This window comes from Gasterosteus aculeatus, chromosome 8, assembly GCF_964276395.1.
Source record: "Gasterosteus aculeatus chromosome 8, fGasAcu3.hap1.1, whole genome shotgun sequence".
Taxonomy (NCBI): Eukaryota; Metazoa; Chordata; class Actinopteri; order Perciformes; family Gasterosteidae; genus Gasterosteus; species Gasterosteus aculeatus.
In genome coordinates, this window is record NC_135695.1 from 4,954,706 (window position 1) to 4,981,492 (window position 26,787).

The 26,787-nt window shown below is 47.3% G+C and overlaps 1 protein-coding gene across 12 annotated transcripts; it reads left to right on the forward strand.

Moving 5' to 3' along the window:
- The first annotated feature begins 657 nt into the window (after window positions 1-657).
- On the forward strand, window positions 658-25,583 carry evi5b (ecotropic viral integration site 5b). 12 transcript variants are annotated; one of them, XM_040184107.2, is made up of 20 exons: window positions 761-982; window positions 6,405-6,631; window positions 10,320-10,509; window positions 12,058-12,282; window positions 12,450-12,524; window positions 12,683-12,808; window positions 13,103-13,246; window positions 13,981-14,070; window positions 14,269-14,366; window positions 14,694-14,754; window positions 14,852-14,905; window positions 15,803-15,835; window positions 16,181-16,324; window positions 17,243-17,374; window positions 17,500-17,640; window positions 17,947-18,105; window positions 18,417-18,563; window positions 18,819-18,914; window positions 22,246-22,341; window positions 23,911-25,583. In XM_040184107.2, the coding sequence occupies exons 1-20, from the start codon at window positions 905-907 to the stop codon at window positions 24,205-24,207; spliced, it is 2,613 nt and encodes an 870-aa protein (XP_040040041.2). In that variant the 5' UTR covers window positions 761-904; the 3' UTR covers window positions 24,208-25,583. The 12 variants fall into 12 exon arrangements, with proteins under 12 accessions (XP_077963778.1, XP_040040041.2, XP_077963775.1 ...); XM_078107649.1 differs by having other exon boundaries at window positions 17,246-17,374; XM_078107651.1 differs by lacking the exon at window positions 761-982 and adding an exon at window positions 1,719-2,017.
- Window positions 25,584-26,787: the final 1,204 nt, after the last annotated feature.

Here is a 26,787-nt window from a genome sequence, read left to right on the forward strand (position 1 = left end):
TAGTTTATACTGAAGTATCCCTTTGTTCAATCAAGAGTAGATTCAACCGTCTACTCCTAGTGGACTCTGGAAGATAGTGTCATTGGTGCTATTCAGAGATAATATCTACCACTACAGCTTCAGGGGTCACCATGCTGAGTCAGGTATTATTACCCATCGAGCAGAAACTCCATCCTTTATTTAGCCAGTGAGCATCAGTAGAGAACATCTGGGGATGAGGGCGGGACTGCAAACAATACCAGCACAGCCACACTTAAACGAGTAATAGGTCAATTTCAAATCTAATTCCAATAAATGATTTCGGCCTTTGCTCATCTGCCCAACACAAATCTACTGATATTTGTTAGCGTTCATTTTCATTGCATTTGAATAACTTTTGTGGCTTTTAACCTGCATTACGGGCAATTAGTACTCCGCCCTGTGCTCGTAGCTCTCTAATTATTTACGTCTGTCAGACGGAGATGTGATTGTTGGGACGGGGTATCAGATGGCGTGGTACACAGTCTCCATGTTGTTTCCACCTCCAACCTCCAACGTCAGCTGCTGTTCAGCTCCTTCAATGGGCAGAGGAGTGTTCAACCACCAACAAAAGACGTGCGTCACTGCTCCCACGGAAAACCTGAAAAGTAAGCTACAAAACTGTTCGGTATGTGAGTCGAGGCACTCGGCTTTCACCAGAGGAGGGATGTGGTCACCTCATGAGTTTCAATTGACAGCTGAGTTGAAGTCAGCTTAGACGAAGAGAAGGAGCTCCTCGTCGGTTTCCACTTTACATGAGTTCATTTGGATTTCGGTTGATGGTTTTTATTTTTTGAGGACTGTCTACTGCCGAAGATCAGACTTTTCACAAGTTGATCGCCGGTTATTTTCCGATTTAACTAAGAGGATAACGTCCATTAATTGAATGTCCACTGACGCGCCGGTGTTCGAACCTCAAGTCTACCCGAACAAAAGTATATTTTTTCTCAGCAATGAACTTGAGGTAAGTGATCAAAGAGTACTAACAACGAAGCTGGAACCTAATATGCTTGGCTCAACCTTCACTTTCACTTGAATAAATCTCATAGATGGGGGGGACACGCAGTCATGTACCTGGTGAACGTGTGAGTAACAGGGACTTGGCTGAGATGCTCCCTTTTCATAACACATGGTCTCATACGCTCTGCCCTCCTGTCTTTGGTGCTACCATATTTGAAATATTGTATCCTATTGTTGACATTGAGGACAATTTCAATGCATCCCTGACATGTAAAGTTTCTAAAATTCAAGATAAAATGTCTAAATAATGTTCTGTCTGTGCTCTACAACAGTGCTATACATAGAAAAGGTGACTTATGAACCACAAAGTAAGTATCAGTATAAGTGAAGATCGCTCTGGTGGGAGCTCAGGCCTCCAGGAGGTGAATGTTAGTGGAAAACCCTAATGACATAGAACACACTCCACTAGTTACTGGTTTTAAGACAGCGATTACAGATGGTCCAACCAGGACAACATGCGTGACCCTTATTTAGATTTTACAAATCCAACTCAACGTCGGCTGTGCTATACAGAAAGAGGTTAGTTTGCGAAATAAAACACACTTCTATTTTCTCTTCCACCCACAACAACAAGTATTTTCAATCTTTACTCTTTTTGGAGAAATGAAAAAAAAAAGTGGAACTAGTTCGGGGTTTTTAAGGTGCGGTTCTTCCTCACGAACACGTGGCGGTGCTGTCGAGTCGCGTGAGCTGACTGCGCATGCGCCGTGCGATGTAAACATTTGGTAGGCCGCCGTGTGTCTGCGCTCCGCAGGCTGTTGTGTACACGTATTATACTACTGCACGGGCTGGACCGGGAGTCAATGGGAACTAGCCAGCTAACTCAGTAGTGGCTAGCTTTTCAAGTGGAGACCTAGCAATGCTAACTCTGGAATAAATAGCTAATGCATTGTGGTCGTTGGTCTGGTAGCAGTAGCTCTGTACTTCGGTGCATGAGGAGCAGACGACGTTTGCTGCTGCTGGTTTAAAACGCTTCAAGGTAAAGGATGTTCTTGGGTTTTTGGGGGTTTTGGGCTCTGACTAAGTACTGGGGTGAACACTAACTCATAAAACCGGCTGGAAGTTACCGCTTTATCAGTTGAAGTAAACGCTATGACACTACATTTAGGAAGCAGACCGAGGTCCATACCGAGCTCGTGCGTTTGGCTCGCGGCAGTATTCGCTTCGGTCACCGGCTTTCTGTGAAGCCACCGTACGCTCGGCTGAGAGTTGGAAAAACTAACGTCGGCTAATTAACTGGCCGCGACGGGCTCCAGCTATCGCCTGGAACGAAAATATCATCGACGGTCGTCGGAGATTTTTTTTTTCTTCTTCTTTTTCTGCTCGGTGAAGTCCTGTAAAGTAAAGTTAAGTTAGTACGTAGAACTTTCCAACCCTCGTGGAGCTCTGCGAGCAACGCGCTGCACGCCGTCGCTTTGGATGCTAACGTCTCCATTCGGGCTCCGTGACTTCCAGCGGCGACCCGTAACGGGACGTTTCCTGCGTCCCGCCGGAGCGAGCGGCCTCCGGCTTCGGAGCCCGGTGGACGTGTCGCTCGTGTGCCAATGATTTGAAGTGCTCGGCGGGGGCATTCGAGCCAACGATATATTTAACTTTAACATTAACAGAAGTGACTTGCAAGTTACAGCAAAGACTGTGCGCTGAGGCCCCAGAGGGGAAGCGGGCGGTTTATCGCGTTTAACACCGTTTAACACCCTTAAAACACGTAGAAAGTAACGTCACTCCGTTAATCGGCTGCCACGAAGTGTTCCAGTGAGCCAACCGGGTCTGGTGGTCCCATGTGAGGGTCGTGGGAGAATAGTTTTCTTTCCACGATGACTTAAAATACGGTACCGCTCACATTGGTTTTGGCTGTGTGTCCCACGACGTGTTGAGACATTTAACTGGGGGGGGGGGGGGGGGGGGGGGATGTCCCTGTTGACATGCAAACCAAACCAATTGCAACCACAACGTGCTGTTAAATGTAAAGCTAGAGTTGTACTGTTACTAAATGCCTCAACCCCAACCTGGTCGTTTCTGAGCTCGGATGCTCTCCATCGTGCTCCACCTGTGACCGGAGCTCAGAAGTCAAAGACTTAGTCCAGCCGATTCAACCCTGGCTGATTACACACAGATGTATTTCCGTTATCACATTACATCTGTGTGAAAGGCTTTGCTTCGTCGAGGTGCCCATGAAGCCCCACCCCCCCCTCGCCCCCCCAGAGGAGGACCGTCCCTCCATCACCCACACAAAGCCGAGCAGTCGGTGGGCTGCAGTGACCGTAGCCGTCACTCACACACCCAGTAAGCTCTCCCAAGGCTAAAGCCCGCGTGTGGGTGAGTGTACCACCATAAGGCTTTGCAGCAGTGTGGAATAAGAGCCGGGGGGGGGGGTGCACTGCGCTGCCGATTGTACGCTGGGACAACGTGAGCCTCCTTCCGAGTGAAGCGAAAGGCCTTTCGTAGCTCTTAAAGTCAGGCCGGTGTGCTTTAACACCCCCACACGGAACATGGACGGCGTGTCTCCCCGAAGACGGCCGCGCTCTCTCCCCACCCCCCTGCTGGGGGGGGGACAGGTTTGCTGTTACCCGCTGCCAGGCGATGAAAGGGAAGTAACAGCGGGCACGGCGAGATGAATGCACCCATTTTTCAACGCGCCTGTAATGCCGTTGGTCTTTCTCAGTTCCCCAATCGTCTCGAAGTTGTTCTCCCCGCCCTGCTGGGTTTTATTAGCGATGCGCGCTGCGTCTCAGGGCCCCCGGGAGTCGTTCAGCAGACAAAAGCAGAAACGGTGTCCTGCAGGATTTGCGGGGACGCCTTACTTCAGCTCGCTGGGCCGGCCAGGAGGAATGTATTGGACCTGGACGTCTCTCCAAGCACGTCCCCCCCCTGGCCTGACTAAGCACATTTGGTTTGCTGCTCATATTTTGTTCACTGAATTCAGCATTTGGGTAGAAAAACTGTGAATACGGCACACTGCCATTTGAGTTAATTATCAATAGGTGCATCATTAATCAGACCTAATAAGAGCTTCACCTCCTCTCTCTGTAACGAGACCCCTCACATGTTCCTCTTTGCTTTCACAGAGGAAGGTTGCAGTCGTGCTCAGTGATGCAAAGAAATATTCAGGTTTAAAATTGGAGGTTGTGATTTTCTGCTTTATTGATTTTTATTTTGTTAACCATATACCAATATTGGTGATTACGTTTTAACACAAATAACGTAAATCATTTTTGCTATCCTTTTTTGAAGTGAATTATTATCATATAAGTGTGTCTGTAAGATGGATTAGATGTCCTGTATTCATCAGATGGATCTAGTCACTGTATTAGTTTCTTTGTGATCCCAATCATGTATTAATGAACTGGACTCTCGTTACTGCTTTTGTTGTTCTGCTGCTGAGATGGAAAAATGTGGAGATTGACTTCTGAGTGCACCGCGCGCGCGCGCGCACACACACACACACACACACTTTCACATTGTGGCTGTGGGCGCACATGTCTGGTGCTGGTGTTGTTTCCTAGTTCTGTGAAAGGCAGTGGACTGCAGGAAATGCAAACCGCCTATTCCAGGTTGCCGTCTTGTTTGTTGTTTGTGTGAATGTACTTGACTACAAATGAGGTCTTATATTTCCATTACAGGGACTTAGAGATATCATCTGTCGTCCCTATTTCAAGACAGCAATGTTGTTTAGTTAAAGTGGAAATGTAAGTAATCAAATGAAGAGAAATCCAACCTTTTTTTAATCTCAACATTATCCAATAAAGCCCCGCAATTAAATTACAGTGACCCAGTACAAAGGTCGCTGCTTCATTAAAATGGGTTCAAGTTTTTCTGGATTGAAATGAATCCTCATGCATGTTGCCGTGATCCTCTCTCCTCCCACGGGCGCGTTGCTCCTCTGGCCACGGTGTCGTCTCTGCAGGCTCGTTCGAATGCGGCTGCAGGATGTGAATCTGTTAGTTTAGCTGCCTTTCATGTCACATGGCTGATGAAGGTCAGTAAATATCTCCCCTCCACCCCCCGCAGTGAAAGCTCATGGAACAGGGTGTTATGAAAATAATGAAGGTTTGGTGGACCAGCTTCCCATTTCTCTCCGCACCGGCAGCTAGAGAGCCCTGAGGCTCTTTTTAAACTTTAGATCTGCTCTAGAGCGGATCTATGATTTGCTGAACTACGTTTCGTGCCAGTGGTGCCTTTATTTAACATTGATGCCTCACACACATCAATGGGGAAGAGGACCTGCTTTTGTCTCATACGCGTCACACCGGGACGCCCTGTAGACCGCCACTTGTTTTGATTAAGGTTGAATCTATTTCCGTCCTGTTGCCTATGCCTGCACAGACTTCTCAATATCTGGCTTCATCTTCATCATTGTAGGGCAGCAGGGTAACAATAACCCGTGGCTCCGATATCTACAGTCTGTACTGCTGCACATTTTTATCTCCACATTTACCACCACCCCTTTCTCCGTCTCCTTTGGTTTTTATGTCCTTCCATGCTGTGTATTCGGCCCCTCAGGAGACCTGACGTTCACAGAAAGATGACTCCTCGTTCTAAAATACATGAAACGTTGTAGTATCCAGACTTCCTGTGGAGTTTTTTTTTTGCTGAGCGCACAAATCCACTTCCCCTCTCCCGCTGATTTCAGCAGGGTACTTTAAGAAATCTCGTAATCTTTAGTGGTGCTCTTTGACCCTGATGCTGTGTGATCAGCATATGACTACGTCATTTAACCGGCCGAAGGTCTGAGGAGTGCATTTCCTTGAGCTTCTTCATATTTCCATTCGTGTCTGTCCTCATGGAGTCTGTGAGCAGCTGAAAACCAATGCTTTGGGATTATTTGGAGTAGCAGGTACGAGTATCATTCACTACAGTGCATCAGGTTGTCTCCTCCTCTCTGTAGCCTGAAGCTCTGCGTGTGTGTGTGTGTGTGTGTGTGTGTGTGTGTGTGTGTGTGTGTGTGTGTGTGTGAAATGTCAGCTGTAGGTTCTTGTTACAGAGTGACAGCATGCAATCAGATGTATGTGTGGGGGTGACGTGGGCTCCTCCTCAGCAACACTGACTGTTTACATGTGAAACACCAGACTGAGTCAGAGGTAAAGAAATGTCGCTCATGTAGGATGATAATCTGCAAAGAGCATCTGACCGAATAATCAGCGGTTGCCACTCAATCCGTCACTTGAAAGACGGGACAAAATGAGTAAGTTAACCTCAGAGCATTGACCCTGGTGTTAGAAAGGGGGATTTTGATTTGCTAATGCCAAGTTTAAAGCACAGATGCTGGAACCATCCAGACCATGACGACTCTCAGCGCGGCTCCAACCAAACCAGTAATGGAGACTGGAGGGGGTCACATGTTCACAGTTTGTCTCCGTCCTCTGCAGGTGGCGACAGACAAGGTTGCTGGTAAGCTGAGTTCTACTCTCTCATGGGTGAAGAACTCTGTGTCCCACACGGTCAGTCAGATGGCTAGTCAGGTGGCCACGCCCACGTCCCTGCAGACCACCTCCTCCTCCACGTCGCTGTCCTCGCCCGCCCTCTCCCCGGCCTCACCGGGCCAGCTCAGTCCCGACGATGTGCAGCTGCTCGCCAAGCTCGAGGAGCAGAACAGGTGAGCGCTCCGTCATTTAGCTCCTCCCGCTCCTCAAAGTGTTCAGGGTTTTGGTCCGAGCGGAGGTGGTGCCGGTCAGACACCACGTCTTCAGTGGTTGGTTCCACGGGCTGGCGGATTGGCAGAGCTGTTGTGGGGGATTTGTTTAAAACGATACAAACTATGGATGCGCTGATCCGACTTTAGGATCCACGCTACCAACACCTGGGCTTCGAGCATCGGCCGGACTGAGTACTGATCTGGGCCTCGTGTTTATCTAATCGGCTGCATGCCGGTCCCAAGCTTGACTTAAACCTTGCTTTCTTAACTTTGCAAAACAAAGTGACCTTTCGTGACCTGGCTAAAGGGAGCCGGAGGGAAGCAGCTGTGCACACAGGGAGGACCGAGTGGATTCTCACCCTCCTGCTGCAGAGTGTGACACCGGTTACGAGGGCTGTGATACCACTGCACCGCCACGCCGACAGCAAGTGAAACTTCCTCAGGAAGTACAATGGCTGCTATCCTCCACTCCCTCCACATCAATTATTCTGATTGTTTATTCTAACACGACTGAAAAGACTGACTGTAACAAATGAGTTTGTCCTAAAATATTTAAATATTTTGAGTTATGTTGTGTTCATGTCAGTATTCAAACCTTTTCTGTATGTTGTTGTTTCCTCTCTGCCTTGTTTTGTAGACACACTCTCACCACACTGAGTGTTAGAATCCTTCTGCACTCATTACATCTACACAGACACACACACACACACACACACACACACAGGAGAGTGACGGCCAACAGGTCGGGACTTACCAACTAGCTGCTTTGACGAAAATATTGTCAAAAGAAAGAAATCACTGATTTGTCTGGAGTTCTGGAGGATTTTGGTGTTTGGCCGATGTTGAGAAGATTTAGAGTTTTTGTCCTTGAATTTGTTTGTGCGCTTGTTGTTGTTGTGTGCTCTTTGCACATGAAGGCTGAGTCTGTTCTGCCCGTCAGTTATTTGCTGATTTCAGGTGTTTGACCTCGGTGTGTGTGTTGTTTCTTTGGGCTATAGTCTCAATCTATGGTTTGTACTCTGGGAAGATATGTGAAGGTTAAGATCTGCAGGTTCTGGAAGGGCAGAGAAAGAGTTACTGAATCTTAAGGAGATAATTTGCAATGTGATTTTAAGCGACTCTAAATTTGAATTCTAAAGGTAAACTGGTGAAAAGTTAAGAGGCTTTGCCGCTTCGTTTCTGCTTAGCATTTTAACTTATTGAGCTGTGCTAATCTTCAGCAGGCTGAGTTGTTTTCTCTGTGGCGTCCCTGACATGCTCATTGTCCCCAGCAGATTAAAACGCTGCTGGAGGGCGACGCAACGGCCCTTTCTTGCCAGTTTTGTGAATTCCTCCTTTGCCCTGACTCTCACCCATGGCGAGTGCCCCCCTCCTCGTGTCAGCATGGAGACCAAGAGCTCAGTTCAGAGCTCGGGGACGGTGTCACAGTTCTCTCCAGCGGAGAGGACAGCAATGCTCTGTTCAAAGATGAGGTCTGTGACTCATCGCTCCGCCCACAGAAGCCCCGGCTGCACAACGCTCGCACACTTTGTGATGCGGGCGATCAAAACTGACCAGTTTGGGGTTCTCCCTCATTCCCCCTCACAAAGGTCTGAGCAGACTCCCATCCGCTTAGCAACGCCGGCGTAGCAACATCCCGGTAGCCGCCGAAACGCGCGGACATTGTGATCTCGTTTGTGTCGGCGGGACAAGTGCAACAACAGCAGGGAGGACTTTGGTTTCCAAAAGCACGGTAAAGACACGGCGGTGCATCCCGCCCCCTGCTCGCGAGGCGTTTGTGTGCTCGCTGAGGCCTTTGTACCCTACAGAGCAGATAAAAGGCTTGAGCGCTCGCTCGCTGGCGTCACACAGAGACGAGGGAGTCCGGCGCTCATCGCTCCACATCTGTAAACCTGTCAAGCTCCACAATAAACCACATTCATGAGGAGTACACCATGAATTTATCTTGGTAAGGTTAAAGGTACTCTAAGCTTGCTCTCCTGCCATATACATGCAAATTGTAGTCGTGAGATTGTGACGGTCGCACTTTTGAAAAAGGAATGTGAAGCTAATGGTTTGGCGTTTCGTCCGAGCTCAAAATTCTGTTCCTAACGTTCCTTTTAAACACCGCAAGTGCCGCTCGACTAACGCTAAATCACTGCGGCGGGTAGCTCCTCTGTATTTGTAACGCTTCAGACTTCTGTTTGACTACTAGTGAATTATTAGCAGAGGTGCAAGTATGTTCAGGTTCACGTCCCTGCGGCGTGCGTCTGTGACCGTTGGTGACGGGCGGCTGTAACTTCCTGCCCCGTTCTGGCTACAGATGTTCCCCTCTGGATATACGAGTGAAGCGGCTCCGTTGCAGGCGTCTTCCTGGCCTCCTCACACGGGGCTGTAACCCAAGCCGCTCTGGGAGAAGCCTCGGGCTCCGGTTTAAAGGCCCAGGTTTCTTTTTCTGTTCTTTTTTTTTTCTTTTTCCGAGATCAGATGTCCGAGCCTTTTGTGTGTCTGTCACGCGCTGCTCTGTGCCGCACACGTTGGCCGTCCCAGCATCCTCTGCGTGTCCGTACACTGATCCTTGACTCTGTAACTCCAGTGACCGAGCAATAAGAGTGATAAAGGGATAGATGAACCCGCTGAGAAACCACCCACAATGCACAAATTAATTTATTGGCCTCCAATACTTGCAGTTGCTTTTATAACAGACCCGTTATAGTCTGTTTATAGATTTTTATAAGCTACTCAAAGGAGTCCCAACAAATGTTTACTACCCGGTTGTGCCATCATTCAATGTGTTTGTTTTGGATGATAGTTCATTGTATACCTTATTTTAGAATGTACTTGAATGCTTCCTAATAATGGTATTGTGACTGCGGCTCAGAGCCGTGGTACGGTTAGCGCTATACCGCTTATGTTTGAGCTGCTGTGATTTGAAACAGTGTGTGTGGTTTGGCGCTTTGGCCTTTACCTGCTGTTTTGTCTTTGTTGGAGAATGGGCAGCAGGAAGGATGGGCTGGTCCCACTAAGCCACTGGGATGCTCTTTTTTTGATGAGATGGCTTTGCACAGGAGATGAACACGCGTGTTTCATAAGATGGTTACATTGTAGTTAGAAAAATTCTCACTCGACACCGGCGAAAAATCATCAAAACAGGTTATTTAATGTTTGCAAACAGGAAACCGATGGACACACATACAAGTTATGTACCAAGCTGACTCAAAGGTTTTCCTCTTTGGAGCAGGAATATATACTGCAGGTAGGGCATTAAAACACAGGGATGGTTACGCACGTACAGAGGACTGATTGTTTCACATACATCTGACCATCATCTGACCCTCATGGGACAGAATGTCACCCTGAGGCCAGTGCCCCTAATCTCGGCTGACAAGATGTCTTATCAGCTGAGGGTAGCAAAAACCTTGAGTAGTACAGCCTTATTGATATCATGACACACATTATTTGCAGTTTTTCCAACAACTGTAGTTGTGGAATTGATTGAGTTTGATGTTTCTACTGATGCTGACGATAATACAGCAACAACAATAACTCATTCTGAATCTGCTAAACACTTAAACCATTTGAGTGATTCATGTAGCATTCAGGTTCAGACTATAAGAGGAATGTTGTGTCTGCACGCAGTGGTAACGCTCCAAACACGTCTTCCCCACAGGCTGCTGGAGACGGACAGCAAGTCGCTGCGCTCCATGAACGGCTCCAGGCGAAACAGCGGCTCCTCCCTGGTGTCCAGCTCCTCCGCCTCCTCCAACCTGTCCCACCTCGAGGAGGACTCCTGGATCCTGTGGGGACGGATCGTCAACGAGTGGGAGGAGGTGCGCAAGAAGAAGGAGAAGCAGCTCAAGGTGAGAGTGGTGCAACAGAAAGACATTAGAAGAGCTGTAATTGCCTACAGAGATTATCATTTGAGAATGTCTACAATTTTAAGTATCAGTCAAAGCATTCCAGGTCCAAAATTAGGAAACACGAGCGCCAATGATATTCTAGATTGGGGGGCGGGGGGAGTGAACCCTTTTAGATTAACCGATTAATAAATGAACAGAAACATGGGGCTTTCAAACCTACATGAAAGTCCAAGAGTGGTATCTGGGTCCACTCATGATACACACGTTTCCCAAGCATCCACATCAGGCTCCGAATGCCACAATGGCCGTATCTGTGTGAGTGTTTACTGCGTCCAGAAATCATGGCTATCTTTGTTCTAGGGCACACTGCGCTTGAACTGGTTATTTTAGTTCTTGACATTTGAAGCTAATATTAGGTGGCTTGTATCCGCGGTTGCTCTCGGCGGTCTTGTGATAATCCTTTTCCCGGTCGCCATCAGTGGCCGGTTTGGTTTGAACTGTGCATGGACAGCGTGACCATAGAAAACCCTGCATGGTACTTGTAGTTTTGTAATGTACAACTGCTTAGTGCAGCCACTGGGTCACCGAGGTCATGTCAGAACATTCCTGGATACATTTAACCTCTCCTGTAATGAGCATGCATCCAGGAACTCTTACTCATCATCAGCGATTTTTCATCGGTTTACATGCAAAAGGGTTGATGCAAATGGAGGCAACATGTTCTGCCTGGGCAGGCTTTCTGAGGAATGAGGAAGCGGTGCACACCACCAGTGCACATGCATGGCGTCCAGGGCCAGATGCTTGCATCTCTGTTAATCATAACTGCTGAGGCCTCCACAAAATGTACAGCCTCTTCCCCTTTGCTTCCAGACCAAGATTCCGTTGTACAAAGCACTTTTTTGCATGTGTCAGCAAATGTTGTTTGTATGTTTGAATACCTACTATTGCTGAGAAATCTTTTTCATTTGGTGAATAAAGCAGCGATGTTCGCGTTGAGCGGGACACACAAAGAGGAGGTTAACGTAGTGGAGCGCCTCGGACACAGTGAAGACATGAGAAGGCGCTTTGTTCCAACACAGAGCTGGATTTGTCTCCGAAGAGGGATCCCCTGAAGAAAGCCAGTGTGGGCGGACCTCTGCTCCAGATGCACCCTGGACCGACCAGATGCACACACACACACACACAAACACACACACACACACACACACACCCGCAAACAAAAACCAGTGTTCCCTGTCAGCACAGGAAATTTCTCAATCAAATTACATCGGCAGTAATAGATGAAAACAAAGTGCCTCGCTGACGAGATTGTATTTGTCAGTGGAAGTGGCAGTGAGATGCACTCTGTGCTGAAATGAGACGATAAACGGAGAGCACAAAGCACGACATGGCTGTATCCTGTTGTAAGGAAGTGTCTGTTCTCCTTCTCCGCATTAAGCCCATGGGTTTTATTCACGATCACAAATGAAGATGTACGACTGCCAAATGCTCTTTTTGAATTCCTCCTAAGTAATACACAAAGCATCTACCCTTTGCTCTTTTCCCCAGGATCTCGTCAGGAGAGGGATCCCTCACCACTTTCGGGCGATCGTGTGGCAATTGTTGTGCAACGCGCAGAATATGCCCATCAAGGATCAGTACTCGGAACTCCTGAAGATGACGTCGCCCTGTGAGAAGCTGATTCGCAGGGACATCGCGCGCACTTACCCCGAACACGAGTTCTTCAAGGAAAAGGACAGCCTGGGCCAGGAAGTGCTCTTCAACGTCATGAAGGCAGGTCGCCATTTGTGTTTGAGCAGCAGTTAAATGCTAAGTGTGTGTACAGATGACGGCGTTTAAGTCTTAGTAAGGAAGAGAAAAAACGTGTGAGTACAGTAACTGCATGATGACTGGTGTACAGCAATCACTGAGACTCATCCAAAGCTCGTCTCTTACCTCAGGCGTATTCTCTGGTTGACCGCGAGGTCGGCTATTGTCAGGGGAGTGCATTCATTGTAGGACTGCTGCTCATGCAGGTAATGACCAATCTTCAACACACACAAACACTCAGAGGCATAATAACACACAGACGTGCATGAAAAACCCACTGATTCACCAGCTGCCAGAAAACATGTTTTAGAGAATAACAGTTTGAGGTTTGATTTCATCCTGGGGGTGGTGTTATTTCTCCTAGATGCCAGAAGAGGAGGCTTTCTGCGTGTTTGTGAAGTTGATGCAGGACTACAGATTACGAGAGCTCTTCAAGCCCAGCATGGCCGAGCTGGGACTCTGCATGTACCAGTTTGAGTACATGATTCAGGTAGGAACCTCCTACTTGGTTTGCTGATGACAGTGCTCATGTATAGCGCAGGGACTGTATTGCGTGTCTGAACATTTCTATCACCGACTTAAGGTTTTTGTCTGCTTCAGAATTATAAACATCGAGCGAGTTGTACCGGGCTCAATTTAGGAAATTTATTTTCAAACCGCAATTCCTAAGATGATGCAATACAGTATATCTGCCACGGTGGCGAGATATCTAAGATCTTTGGCCTTTCCTACCTGGTACAGTGGCAATAATGTGAATCCATGTTATTGTTTTTTTGCCACGCAGGAACAACTCCCAGATCTGCACATCCATTTCCAGGCTCAGAGCTTTCACACCTCCATGTATGCCTCCTCCTGGTTCCTCACCATCTTCCTCACCTCCTTCCCTCTGCCCGTCGCCACGAGGATCTTTGACATCTTCATGTGTGAGGTCAGATTAACCAAAATTGTAGCTGGAGCAACCACACACATTTTATTATAATGTATGTCTGCGTATATTCACCATTCTGTAAGGAATTAGTCTCTGCACGTCGTTGTGTTTTTTGGCTTCATTGTGCTTTTGTGTTCACGGTTGAGCATTATCATGCAACGTAGGAGCTCTCCCTGTGCCCGATAGCTGCAGACGAAATTAAAGGACATTTGTACCAAGTTAAATTCCTCTATGTATAACATACATGGAAATAAATGGCTTCTGATTGAAATCTAAAAAAAGATCAGTAAACCCTGGTGGTTTCCTGTCATGTACAGGTTACCCGTTAGCACCATCTGCTGGAGAACTGAAAAAGATAGACTTTATTGTCCTGAAAGAAATTTGTCTTGATAAGCAACACAAAAAAAGAACATCGAGCATCATCCGGGACATCCACAGACTGTCGCCAGCCAGCAGATACGTTCCTCACTGCTCGTCGTAGGACACACCTGCAAGGGTGCGGGACAGAGGAGTGTATCCACCTCGCCTGCAGAGCAGCGCCACCTCATCATGCCAAAACTCCATTCCACATTTTAAAGTGGCTGTGTGTTGCGTTTTTGCTCCCTTGAGACCTGTTGTAACAAACTGTAAATCCTCCATCTCCTTTAAAAATAAAAAAAAAACTGAACACTTTTTTTTTTTTTCTTCTTTCAAAAGAAGAGTCCTCAGTGATTACTGTTGATCTCCCTCTTCAGGGTCTGGAGATAGTGTTCCGCGTTGGGCTGGCCATCCTCCAGATGAACCAAACCGAACTCATCCAGCTGGACATGGAGGGAATGTTACAGGTACATCAGCCTCAGAACATTCCAGCAGCTCAGATTCCTGGTCCCCGAACCGCCAGCACACCCAGATAGTAGTGACACGTACCTACATGTTCACTCATGCACTTTGATGTCTGGCCAAGAGCAGGCGGCATGGTGGTGTGAAAGTAGCTGGTCTACGTGTTTGTGCAGCACATATCCCATTTCATTATTGTTCTCCAGCACTTCCAGAGAGTCATCCCTCACCAGTTGGACAGCGGACCGGATAAAGTCATCCAGGCTGCTTATCAAGTTAAATACAACGGCAAGAAGATGAAGAAGTAAGTGCAGCTTTGACTTGATCAACACCGAGCGACCTCCCACTCTGCTACTGCATTCATTTGTGTACGAGACCCTCGATAAAATGCACATCTTGGCTCGGCTCGCCGATTTTAACAGAACTGGATACTTATCCTTAATTTTATTATTAATCCTTTGTTACAAAACTGTTGCCTTACAATTGTTTATAAAATATTTCAGCCATGTCAGCCAGGTATCCTCTCCTCGCTTTAGGATGTTGAAAGATCATTTGTTAAATAGTTTTGGTGCAACGGTCCCACTTATGGAATCAAAATCACGCTCTTGTGTTCGCTGATATTTTTCTCCAGGTTAGAGAAAGAATACACTACAATCAAAACTAAAGAGATGGAGGAGCAGGTGGAGATAAAGGTGCGTGGAGGCTGTCTGAGGTTTAAAGAAATGCTCTAAGGCTCCACTCTGCCTTTTTTGTTTCACGTGATTTTTCTTTTCTTCCTGTTTTTTGCAGAGGTTGCGGACGGAGAACCGTCTTCTGAAGCAGAGGATAGACACGCTAGAGAAAGTGAGTGTCCGTCCCAGGTGCTCCGCCACTCAGACATTAGATAACCCCATCCAGCTGTGTCTGCTCGTGCGTCACGCATCTCTTCTTAATGAAGGAGGCTTGTCCTACACTAACTGGGCTCTGTTGTTTAAAGTCTTCTTCCATGGTAAACCATCAGCGGTTTGGCTGATGCAGTATGGTTCATTATGTGATTTGCGGACATATCGGAGGCGGAGTTGTGTGGCTCAAATAACAGAGACTAACTGATGCCGATCCTTTTAACGATCCCGCTCGGGACGCGGGAGTGTCTATGGCTTGATGCTGTCCAAGTCCACGCAAAGCACCGCATGCCACGTTGCACCGCTTGTGTCACGCTGCGACCTTTTCGTGTCTCTTTTTGAATGAGCGCCGTCAGGTTAAGCCACCATGCATGAGGTCCGCCATGTATAGCAAGGGCTGCGCCGTGTTTGCCTGCAGGGAGGACCACTGTGGTCTAGAGGAGTCTGTTACTTGCATCCAGCTCAGGGCCGCTGCTCTCTGACGCATCTCTGTCACGTGACTCCCCACGGACCTCGTCAAAGTTCACAGCTTCTGCTCAGTTAAACAACCCCTAACCTCTCAACGATGTTGTGCAGTAGTTCCACTCTCTGGCTTCTTCCTGTCTGAAACCCGTCACTGTTATCTGCACCGCCTCCGGCTCATTTGCACCTTTTTTTTTCACCACACCTGCATGCAATGTTCCTTTTCTACCCCTGAACATAAAAAATGGTTCTACGGTCAGACAGATATTTCTGGATGGGAAATGAACATTGCGTCTCTTCTCGTAAACAATCAATTGCTCTTTTGTTGTTGTGTGCTTTAATCTGTCGTCTGGATTGTCTCCCTCTGCTGTCTCTTGTTGATATTTCTGTTTTGTAGGAAAGTGCTTCCTTGGCAGATAGATTGATCCAGGTATATTTCTCATTTTCTCTCTTCTCTGTTCCTCATGTTGCCACTTCCTTCTTCCTTCTCTGTTGGCATTGCATGCTCATGATTAGTACAATGATGCGTAATCTAATGATTCTCCAAATTAAGGTTGGCTTGTGCTAACCGATAACATTGTTGAATGAGTGCATGAAACGGAAGAAGCGAGATGATCGCAAATGATGCTGAAGACGGCAAAGGAATAGTTACTAGAGTTAAGCATGCACATCCAATCCCTCATCTTCTCCTCTTGATTCGCCCATCCATCCCGCCCCCCTCGTTTCCCCTTCTCTGTCGTGCTCACGCCACTCCTCCTCGGTTGGTTATATCAAGGGACAAGTGACTCGGGCTCAGGAGGCAGAGGAGCTGTACCTGGTCAAGCGGGAGCTGGCCACACTCAAACAGCAGAGCGAGGAGGCCGGTGCTCAGCTGGAGCAGGCCAAGGCAACCACCAGGCAGCTCCATCAGCCGCAAGCGGTAAGGAGGGCCGCCGAGTCCCCAGCTGGCAGCGCGCACTGGCTCGGGTCCCACCCAGTGCGTGACAGGAGCTGAGACTTTTGAGTCTGGGAATGTTTCCCCCGGGTCAGTTTGTGTTGGGCCGAAAGCTCCGGCTGACCTGTTCAAGATGACGTGGTGCGGTAGACACCTGGGCCCGAAAGAAACTGGTTTCGCGACTGTGTCACGGTTACCTGCCCGGTCGACACACATTGCCTAGCAACGAAAACCACAGCGGTGGCAGAGAAGGGCTTTTCTCACTTTGCACTTCGGCTTTGGGTAATGATCTGTTTTGGCATGCATGAGTTCAAATTGGGACACGGAGTACTACAGGGCTCAGCCTCCTTACTGTCCAACTGCATTCTCAGAAATGCATTCCTGAATATGTAAGCAGTTGTCTGTCAGGCTGGTACATTTCACACATGGCACCCTGTTCACAGTGTTCTCTGGTTGCATATCTGTCGAGCCCTCAATTATTGATGGTTTCTTTACAGATGATAATGTGCAAGCGTTACAATGTTTTACATAATTTGCCGTGTTGCTTCTCAATGAGCAGTCATGAATTATTTATGTTAAGTGAAAGGGAAAATGGTTTGTGCCCGCTGCAATGAAGGTCCTCTTCTAGGTAGCGGAGACCTGTATTTTTGCTGGGGAAAGTCTGAGAATTAACTACATGATAGTCTTTTTTAATCCTCTGCATTAAACACTTGTTTATTACAATGTATCCATATATGATTTACTCACCACTGAAAGGCAGTGTGTTATTATCTAACCAGCCATAGAATATGTACAATGGACTGGTCCTGGATACATAAGTATTTAGTTCATCATTAAATGCCAACGTTGGGGCATGTGTAGCTCTGCCTTGCCCTCAGTGCTCACAAACATGTCCTGTCATAGAAGGGGGCCCCTCGGTACTCTGAGGAGTCCGTCCTGCAGCTGGAGAGAGAGCTGGTGCAGGCCCGGCTGAAGGAGGCGGAGTCTCAGTGCGCCCTCAAGGAGATGCAGGACAAGATCTTGGATATAGAAAAGGTGAGTAGCTCCAGTACACAATGTACTGCCTAATATCCGCTAAAGTACGGTGCTATTGTGTGGCCTTTCTGCATTGCTGTAAACCTACTGCTTCAAAACCTTTAATTGGTACACGCCTTGTTTAGAGGAACACGTCGCTACCTGATGATACCAATGTGGCGCGTCTACAAGACGAGCTGATCTGCGTGAAGCTGAGAGAGGTGGAGGCTCTGACCGGCCTGAAAGAGCTGAGGCAGCAAGTCAGAGACCTGGAGGATCACTGGCAGGTGAGCGCCAACACATCGATACCGCATTTCTGTTGTGAAGGAAAGCAGCCGCACACACTCGAAGATGAGTATAGGACGCCGATGTGCTCAATCATGGGTAGGAGGCTCCTGAATCAACATGTATAGAGGAGCACCTAACTACCTGACTTCTCAAACATGTGACACAGTTGGATCAAGAAAGTCTACATATTTAAATCTAAAAGGTTTGCTGTCTGGAACGCAGACGTGTCCAATGTCAGTGAAAAGGGCAGTGCACCCGTTTTAATAAGTAATGGAAATGTGACGGAGCGTAATGCCTCTGCCCAGCGTCACATGGCACGCACCGCTGGTCGCTGGAAGGACGGCCCCAAGAAGAATACGCTGTGCGAGCTGCAGGACGAGCTGATGAGCGTGAGGCTACGTGAGGCCGAGGCGCAGGCAGAGCTGAGGGAGACGCGGCAGAGGATGCTGGAGCAGGAGACGCAGGTCAGACGTCACATCCGCTTCCTAGTGAACCACATAAAGCTGAATAATTGTTTTGATCACTGTCTTTTTCCTGCTTTTTCCAATTCTTTTCTTGCCTTAAAATGGCAATAATCGGAAGGAAATTAAAGTGTGTACAGGTTTCTCTACCTGTATTGTCATTCAGTATCCTCCAGAGGGCAGCAGTCATGTTACCAACAAAGTTCTCATCTTTAAATTTTGTATATCTTCAATTTTTCGATGCAATTGATTGTCTATCAAAGTAAAAAAATATCTATGTATTAATCTTTTTTTGTTAAAAACTGCTCACACAGAATCAGATCCACAGTAACCAGCTGCGGCGGGCGGAGCAGGAGAGTCGCTGTCTCCAGGAGTGTGTGCAAACGCTGACGCTGCAAAATAAAGACCTGCATGGGCAACTGCAGGAGATCAAGCGTAGACAAGCTGAGCTAGAGTGCAAGGTACACCTACATCAATCCAAAGTATTGTATTATTGTGTAAAATACGTGTCTGCGTTTCTCTCCAGCTTGACTATATAATGTGCATTCAAGTGCTTGAGGTGTCTCGGTATGTGATCGTATTTTGACTGCTTCTGGTGGGTGTGCAGATGCTGCGAGATACAACCAATAGAAAATACTCAAATGTCGTACGCCACTTGCTTTCGTACCACAGGGCTGAGTCAGAACCGTGTTGAGCTCTTTTCTGTTGTTCTGCAGAGTAAGGAGGAGGTGATGGCAGTGAGGCTGCGGGAGGCAGACAACATTGCTGCAATGGCTGAGCTCCAGCAGCAGATCTCCGAGCTAGAGATTCAGGTGAAGTCCCGGCCCACTCGTTGTTGTGGTTGTCTGTCATGTCATCTTTTGATTTCCTCAACTCCTTCGCAAACCAGATTAACACATTTAAAGTTCCCCCAGCCATAGACAGCGATCCAGAAATAATTGTGTATGAGGTATTCTTGCTTTTCAAAGGAGACTTTTAGATTGTCAGCGTGTTTCTTAGTGACACCTACGTACATATCATTATCTAAGTTAGACAAGAAAGATTTTTCTTTTTGTGGTTTGTTCTGCGCTTCTCTAGTTCATTTGAAATGGGGAAGTCATTTTAATCTGATAGTGTAGCTTGCTTCTGTTGCCAAGGAAACCCCGGTTTAAATTAAATCTGATCAAGCCGCACTCAGTGAGTCATTAAGAGTTATTTCATGGTTCTTCTAACTATGATTGCTTGTTCATATGTAAAGAAGCACAGCAGATAGTCCTGCACAGTGAGCAGCAGACGGGAGGAGAGAACTTTCAGTTTAGTGAAAACTCACCTCTAACAGAAGTTTTCCAAAACCTGAAGGTGAGACTTTAAAGTGATCATCTTCTCTCCTCCTGAGATCACATTCCTGGCATTTTCTTGACCAATTTAACCATATACTTTTTTTCATATCAAAACCATATATCTTTTTGTCCTGCAAACCCGATCAAATAAACCGAATGTAATATTTGATGATATTAAGATCGATTGAGTTTATAGATTCTGACACTGCCGACACTCTGCAGTTCTGATTGATACAGTTGTCCCCCCAAAAAAACCCAATAATACACACACGCTTGTTTGTGGGATCAACGAGCACAGCTGTGCAGCAACAGGCAGACGCGACTGTTTGTGTCGTTCTTTTCTTTGTCTGCTCTGTGTTTTGCACCCTTGTGGTCTTCCATGTGTGTGAAGGCTGTTGGAAATCATCCCTTTGACGTGGGGTCGGGCTGAGCGGCTGCATGGAAGAAAGAAAATAACAAGTAAACGTCAAAGAAATATAATATTTATATCATCATTATCGCAATAATTGATAGTCGTAAAGAAGATAGTGGTTTAATAACGTAGATGTTGACACCTCTAAGTGTCCTTGTGGACCCCTATAAGTAGAGGCTGGTGTAGAAGGACAAAGAATGACAATGTAGAAAAACCCTGTCTGTAATATTACTTGGAGGGGTGGGGGGCTCTATTGGAAAGACACTGCCAGGGGAAGTGGTTTTTGTAGAGTACCGTTGTACTTCTTAACCTGTAGACTATTTATAAGTATGACACTTACAAAAAACCCTCCCCCTCGTCCCCTTCTGAGACACACACACACACACGCACACACACACACACTGTGGTCTGAGGTTTTGTTACTACGGAATCGTGCATCAACACTGGAATCGCCACTACCGCCCTCGTGCCTTTCAGAATCGCATAATGATCCGTCAATAAGCATTGCACTTCATTTATTTCCCCTTTTTACTTCATCCAATGATCAGTTTACATCGTCACAGGGGAAGCTCAAACGTTCTGAGCCTAAATCACTGTTTTCTTCGTTGGCATCTTGGTCTGTGGTTTGGTTACTTGCTCAATAAGTTGTGGGTAAGAACCGTTTCATTTAAAAGAAAAAAAACGAAGAAAAGCGAGAAATAGATGTGCTTCTTGCCTTCCTTGTCAGCGATGGTGGGACGCTTGTTGGCGGTGAACATCTGCAGGCTGCGTCCTGAGGTGAGAGGTCACCTTGTGATCCTCATTGACCTTCAATAGCAACACGGAAGATCACGCAGAGATTTAATCAAGAGATGCGAATGGGTGGAAAACATTCGCTGGCCGAAACTAAGATGTGTCGAGGTTTAGGTGTAGGACTCTTTCGCTATCACAGCCGTGGCCTGTGCTAAACTCCAGAGTCTCTGGGCTGGTAGGAAGTGGTTTCTCGTGTCAAAGCAGATGCGCCAACCAAACGGGACATTTTGTCTTCGTATCGTGAGGGACATCCTCACGTCAAGAGATTCAAAATCAAAAGTTTGTGATTTTTCAAATTTGGGCTTCACAAAATGAATTGAAATCTTAAGTCGTTCATCTCACATGTTAAATGTGCTATTAAAAAAAAGTCAACCCACTTACACATCTGTGCTATGATCACAAATTCTATAAAGATCACTTGGAAGGGTATTTCCATGCAGGTGGTTTCTGGTCTTTATTTAGCGGCATTGATCTATTGGAAGTTTAATCACACTACAAATCTAACTATCTTAAGTCACACATTTTCACACATCCTTCACTGACGTCTTTGCAGATTCAAAATAAGCTTCCCGTTGCCACAACAACGGAGGTGCACAGAAAGTGTAGAAATAAATGTGACATGAATGTTGAAACTGAAACATGGCTATGACGACTTGTCCAAAGCGACTTTCAGTATAAGTGCATTCAACTTGCATTCAATCTCTTTAAGAAAGAAGTGCCATCTTAATCGCTACTAAAGTGCTACCCGTTGGAGGTATAGATGGCAGAGGTGTGCTTTTTAGTTTGCGCCTCATGATTTGACATGATGAGGATGTTTGTGACAGAAAGTCCTCTGCTCAGTTCACTGCTGTTGGTTTTCGGTAAACAAAATCAACAGATTTTCTTTAACCCGCCGGCCGTTCCCTCTATTCCTCCGTCTGTTGGAGCCTGACGTTGGTTCCTGACACCTGTCGATCCACGCAGCTGAACGCGAGGAAGTCTCTGCAACCGCCTGCGCCTCATTGCCGCAGGCTTTTTGGAGGGACAACACCTCGAAAAAACATTGCTTTTTGAAATCCTTCTCTCGGGGGGAAAAAAAAAAAGCCTACTGGGACCTGCCATGTTCGCCCCCACCGCAGGAATCAAAAGCCCCCATCAGTATTTTTAGGGTGTTGGCCAGCCAGAGTAGACTCTGTGTCCCCTCTCGGCTGTGGACACAATTCTTCCCTTTTTTCTCTTTTCTTTGCCCGTGTTGTCGTGCTGCAGCCTGTGGTTTGAGCCGGTCTCCCTGTAGAAAACAGCCATGTTCATGGGTGCGATTGAGGTTTGAAATAGACTGCGTGTTTGTCTCCAACGCCTGCAGATGTCTTCACTGAGGAAGGTAAACATCACATGGGCTGTTTAACTGCTAAAGCTAACAGCGTGCCGCATCCCTTGGGCCCCAGGGGGAAATATAGCACACATGACACTGTTTTTGTGTTCCCCTCCTGACACCTGTCACTCTGCCGGGCTGCTTTTGTTTTTGAACAGTGGGGCTCCCGTACCTGTACCTCCGCTACAACATCTAAACCCTGGCTGACTCTTATCATGTGCCAGGTTTAACCTCTGAAATGTGTCTCCACCTGCCTCCTCTCCTAACAGAAAGAAGAAGGAAAGGTCCAAGGCCAACTGAACCACACGGACTCGAGCCAGTACATCCACGACCTGAAAGACCAGATAGCAGAGCTAAAAGACGAGGTGAGACTTGCATCGGCTCCCTCAGTAGTATAACAACAACTCTGCCTCAGTGCTGGTTGCTTTGATGCTAACAGTAGAAGTGTTAGCTACACCCGGAGACTTCCTGTGCAGAGTTCACAACGCATGAGTCTTTCACCCCACTGATTGCCGAGCACAGCCGTGATATACACCAATGTAGATAGAGTCCATGATTATTCAAGTCCCCGCTGTGTGTGATGCAGCTACAATGCCAAAAAGATGTTTCTTTTTAACGCAGACTGATGACCTCGTTATTTACTCCAGTCTTCACAGTCGCAGTCACAGTTGCCCGCCGTCTCGCTCGGCTTCTGCCTTGTGGTCGCTCTGGTTTAGGAGCGGCCTGCTATGAATCACACCAACGCCAGTCTCTGCAGCGAAGCCAAATCTGAAAGTAGCGAGTGGTGGCTCAAGTGCCGCCGTCGTCCTCACGTGGCCATTTGGGTTCAAAACCTGCAACATATTGCGGAAATCTGTGACTGCGGCCACTCTGGTGTCGTTTAGATCCCGGCTTCATTTTCCCTGAATGGCAACAACAGGAAGGCCGCCGCGCTTAGAGGGCCGCAGGTGAACGTGGGCTGGTTGTGTTTGTCTCGTGCTCTGAATGCCTCTCTACCCACATGTCTGACTGCTGCCGGGCAGACCGACCCAGGTGAGTTGGTGCAGATGTGTCACAATCATTCTGACGACCATCGCGTCGCTCCCACTTAGGGGGGTCTTCCGGAGTGTTTCCACCGCACAGGTTTAGAGAGGCGAGGGCCAACAGCGGGTCAAACCAGCCAGTTGGTTCTCACCATTTCACTTATTTGTTACTCACCAAACATCCTGTTAAAAAAAAAAAAGACCAACCGGAGAGTCCCATCTTTGCACAGTTAGTGCAGCTAGAATAGAGTCTCATTGCTCCCCCGTGTAGCTGATGAAAGGGGGCGGGGGGGTGACCACATCCACCACAGCTGCAGTTCAACAGCGATGTGTGTTTTTACCTATCCCCCACAAAGTGGCGCGGCCCCTTCTGCCTCGGTGCAACGGGAAGTAGGTGATGTACCCGTAACCTCATTTTGACTTGCCCAATAAAGAGGAGATTTGCGCCTCATCAACGGAGTAAAAGACAGGATGAGGACACATTATTTATCAGCTGAGAACAGACACTGCTCAGAGCTTTTATGGGGAAAAAATCCAAGACTGAAACAATTTCACAAAAGCTCTGGCCCAAATCTGTACTGCATTCTCATACCGGCAGAAATGGCGGGATGTAAAATAATTCGTAATAACATACGGTGCATCTTTGCTGGTCCATTTCTCCATCTCCTGTTAGTGATGAATGAATGATATCTATTCATTGTATACTGGAATACGATCTGTACGCTGGGTAAACTGGCCTGTAGTGTTGGGATACAACGCGTCCTATGAAGGACATTGTTTGTGGTCAAATCTACGCCTGCATGTTGAGTTTGTGAACCATGTGGTGTTCGTACACGTCGCATCACACAGTCCTCGTTTTACCGCGCTCTGCCTCCGTTCGCCTCCTAACGCTCCCTTTGCCCGTTCTCACAGATTCGCTGCTTAAAAGGACAGCGGGGACGGCCCGGTCAGCCCACTTTTGATGGGATCCACATCGTCAATCACTACGTGGGGGACCACGGGACCTACCAGTCCTCAGATGAAGATGCCGTCAAGGGCCCGAGCCTGCAGGAGACCCAGCAGAGGAGCAGGGTCCGGATCCGGCTGCCCGCCAACCTCGGGGACACGGACAGCGAGGAGGAGGAGGAGGAGGACGACGATGAGGAAGACGAGGAGTCCCTGCGGCTCACTGTACCCCCGAGTGGCAGCCACAAGTCCACCACCGTGTGACGAGCGGCCGCCGAGAGGCGGGGCCAAGGGCACCCGGCGCTCGCTGAGGAAGAGGAGGCGTTTCCTAGCAGCCATTTCAGAGGAGAAGCTCTGAGTTTCAGGGGGGAAATGCATCATCATTTCATGTCGAGAGAATCATACTTCTGGATTTAGTTTGTTTTGTTTACCTCCCCTTTTGTTTCCTCTCTGCGGGCAGCAAACACTTGTTGTGCGTTGTTTACAGACCTTTGGTGTCTTTCGTATTGCGGCGCGTATCAATCTCTTAACGCCCTCCTGTAGGTACAACACACACAAAGACCTTTCATGTCATACTGCGCACTTAACTGTGTTTTTATATTTTTAAAGCGTTTTATAAATGGACATTAAACACGCATTGATTCCGTTACTACAAAGTGTCCATGATGCAGAGGCAGAATTGTTAAGGCGTCCTGTGTGTGTGTATCGATTGTCTTGGTCAACAGCCAATATCAAAGCTGCCTGTGTTGACGACGTGGCCTTAGCACGCGCGCATGCCTACAACCAGTTTAACGTCTATACCTGTAGATATGTAAATGTGTACTTGTTTGGTGTTTTTCAATTCCTTTTTGAACTTGAAACCATGTATCTGTTGCATATCTGATGTGTAGAATATACAGTAAGACGCAGAAAAAAAGGGACGGATGGGTTAGTTTAATGTGGTAACACAAATGTCCCCGTGAGGAGAGTTGCTGTTTTTCATTCTCCATGCAGGAAGGGGAGGGGGGGGGGGCGGCAGGTTTATGTGGCCGTTGCATCGGCTCCCCTGAAAGAATCCAGCTTTATTTTCAAAAGGCGCCCCGCGGCGGGCAGATCGGCAGGCGGTTGATGGGTCACACCTTTTGCACGGGGATGGATGGTGGTCCGAGGAAACTCAAACTGGGAGAAAACAACACCGTACACTTTGACACAAACTGGGGAGGAATGGAGAGTCGTCGCGGGTTACCAAAGGAAGCGCTACCTTCTGCATCGTGCTCGTCCACAGGCCATCCCACTCCATTTCATGCAGCGAGGACCCCCATGGTGTGTGTGTGTGTACGACCTTTCATTTCCTCCGAATGTCTGTATCGAACACTAACTCCTGCACGCTGTGGTCTGGTCGGGGAAACGGAAAGGACTGTGACTTTTGAGTTGGTGGTGATAATGTCCCGCCGATGAGCGAGTGTTGTTCGATGGGAGAAGAACACTTTATGGCACTTTTTGAGTCTGCAGTGCGGTGAGGACATGCATGGCAACACTATGGAGCAGATGGCACACTAAACAGACTAAATGTGTGTGTGTATGTGTGCGCGTATGTATGTATGTGTGCGTGCGTGCGTGCGTCTGAGTGTGAAGAGTTCACAATAAAACCGTTTATTAAACTTGGCTGAATGATTTTTGGTGATCGTGTTGAAGGCAGCAGACTTCTGCCCCTGGCTTCCTCAGTGCTCCGATGACGTAGAGCTGAGTCTCCACGCTCGCCTTCCTCTGCGAAGATTCTTCTTAAGATTGACTGCTTTCAGGAAGTGATTTCTCGCGGTTTTTAAAGCTGAGCCTCAACTGCTAATCAATTGTGCAGAAACCACATTTAAAAAAAAGTCAGTTATCACCAAATCGCTGCTGCTGCAGATTCTAAAGGGTTATTTGTAAAGTCTATAGCTGTGATGGTCAAAGTGCTTTGCCTGATATCAGACAGAGGTTTCATCTCAGCGGAGTGGGTGGATTAAAAGGGCTGGACCCAGACAGCGGGTACTTTTGTATTCATACGGTACGGGATGCTTGACATTTTGAAAATGCATTCGGGGACATTTTGTTCACATTATTTCAGGCTGCTTGTAAAACCGAGGAACTTTGGGAGAACCTTCAGCTCGACTCATTTATGATCCTGCTGCCAAAGGCCGCCATTTCTGTCGCCTCATGATGCCTTTAATCTTGATTACACATTTCATAACTACCTAAATTTGGAATACTATTTTTATTAAAATACCTAAGACTCTGTAGGATTGGTTTCATTTGGTGGTTTCAAATGTTTTCACGGTTGAGTTTCAATGAAAAGCAAGAGTCATTTTAATTACTAAAAGTATTTTTGTTTTACAAACTCTTATTGTTAACCTATAATTAGTGTTATTTACATTGAAATTTATTTTATTAGCATTTTTATAAGTAATACTTTATAATTAGTTTTTTTTCATGCGTCGCGGCAGGATGCCGCAGATCACCATGAACCGTCTGCGCCGGCCTCAAGGCTCCGCCTGCTTCCATCCTTCTCGGGCCTCATATCTGCACCAACACGGCGTCCGGATGCAACGGTCACCGTGCGGCGTCTAATCGAGCCTCGGCATGTGGCGCTTTGATTTCCTGCCCCACGTGCACTGATGGGTGCTGTCCTGATAGTGAGCGTGCACATCCAGGCCGAGCCGGCCTCCAGTAGTGTCTGTTCGGTGCATTGTTACATGGGAGAGTGAGCTGATTTACACCTGAATGTAAAATATGTGGAAGGCATTAAATGCAACGCCTTGATGTAAAAAAATAAATAAATAATAATGGGACAAAAGAAGCGCAAAAATAGACAGTGACACCACTCCA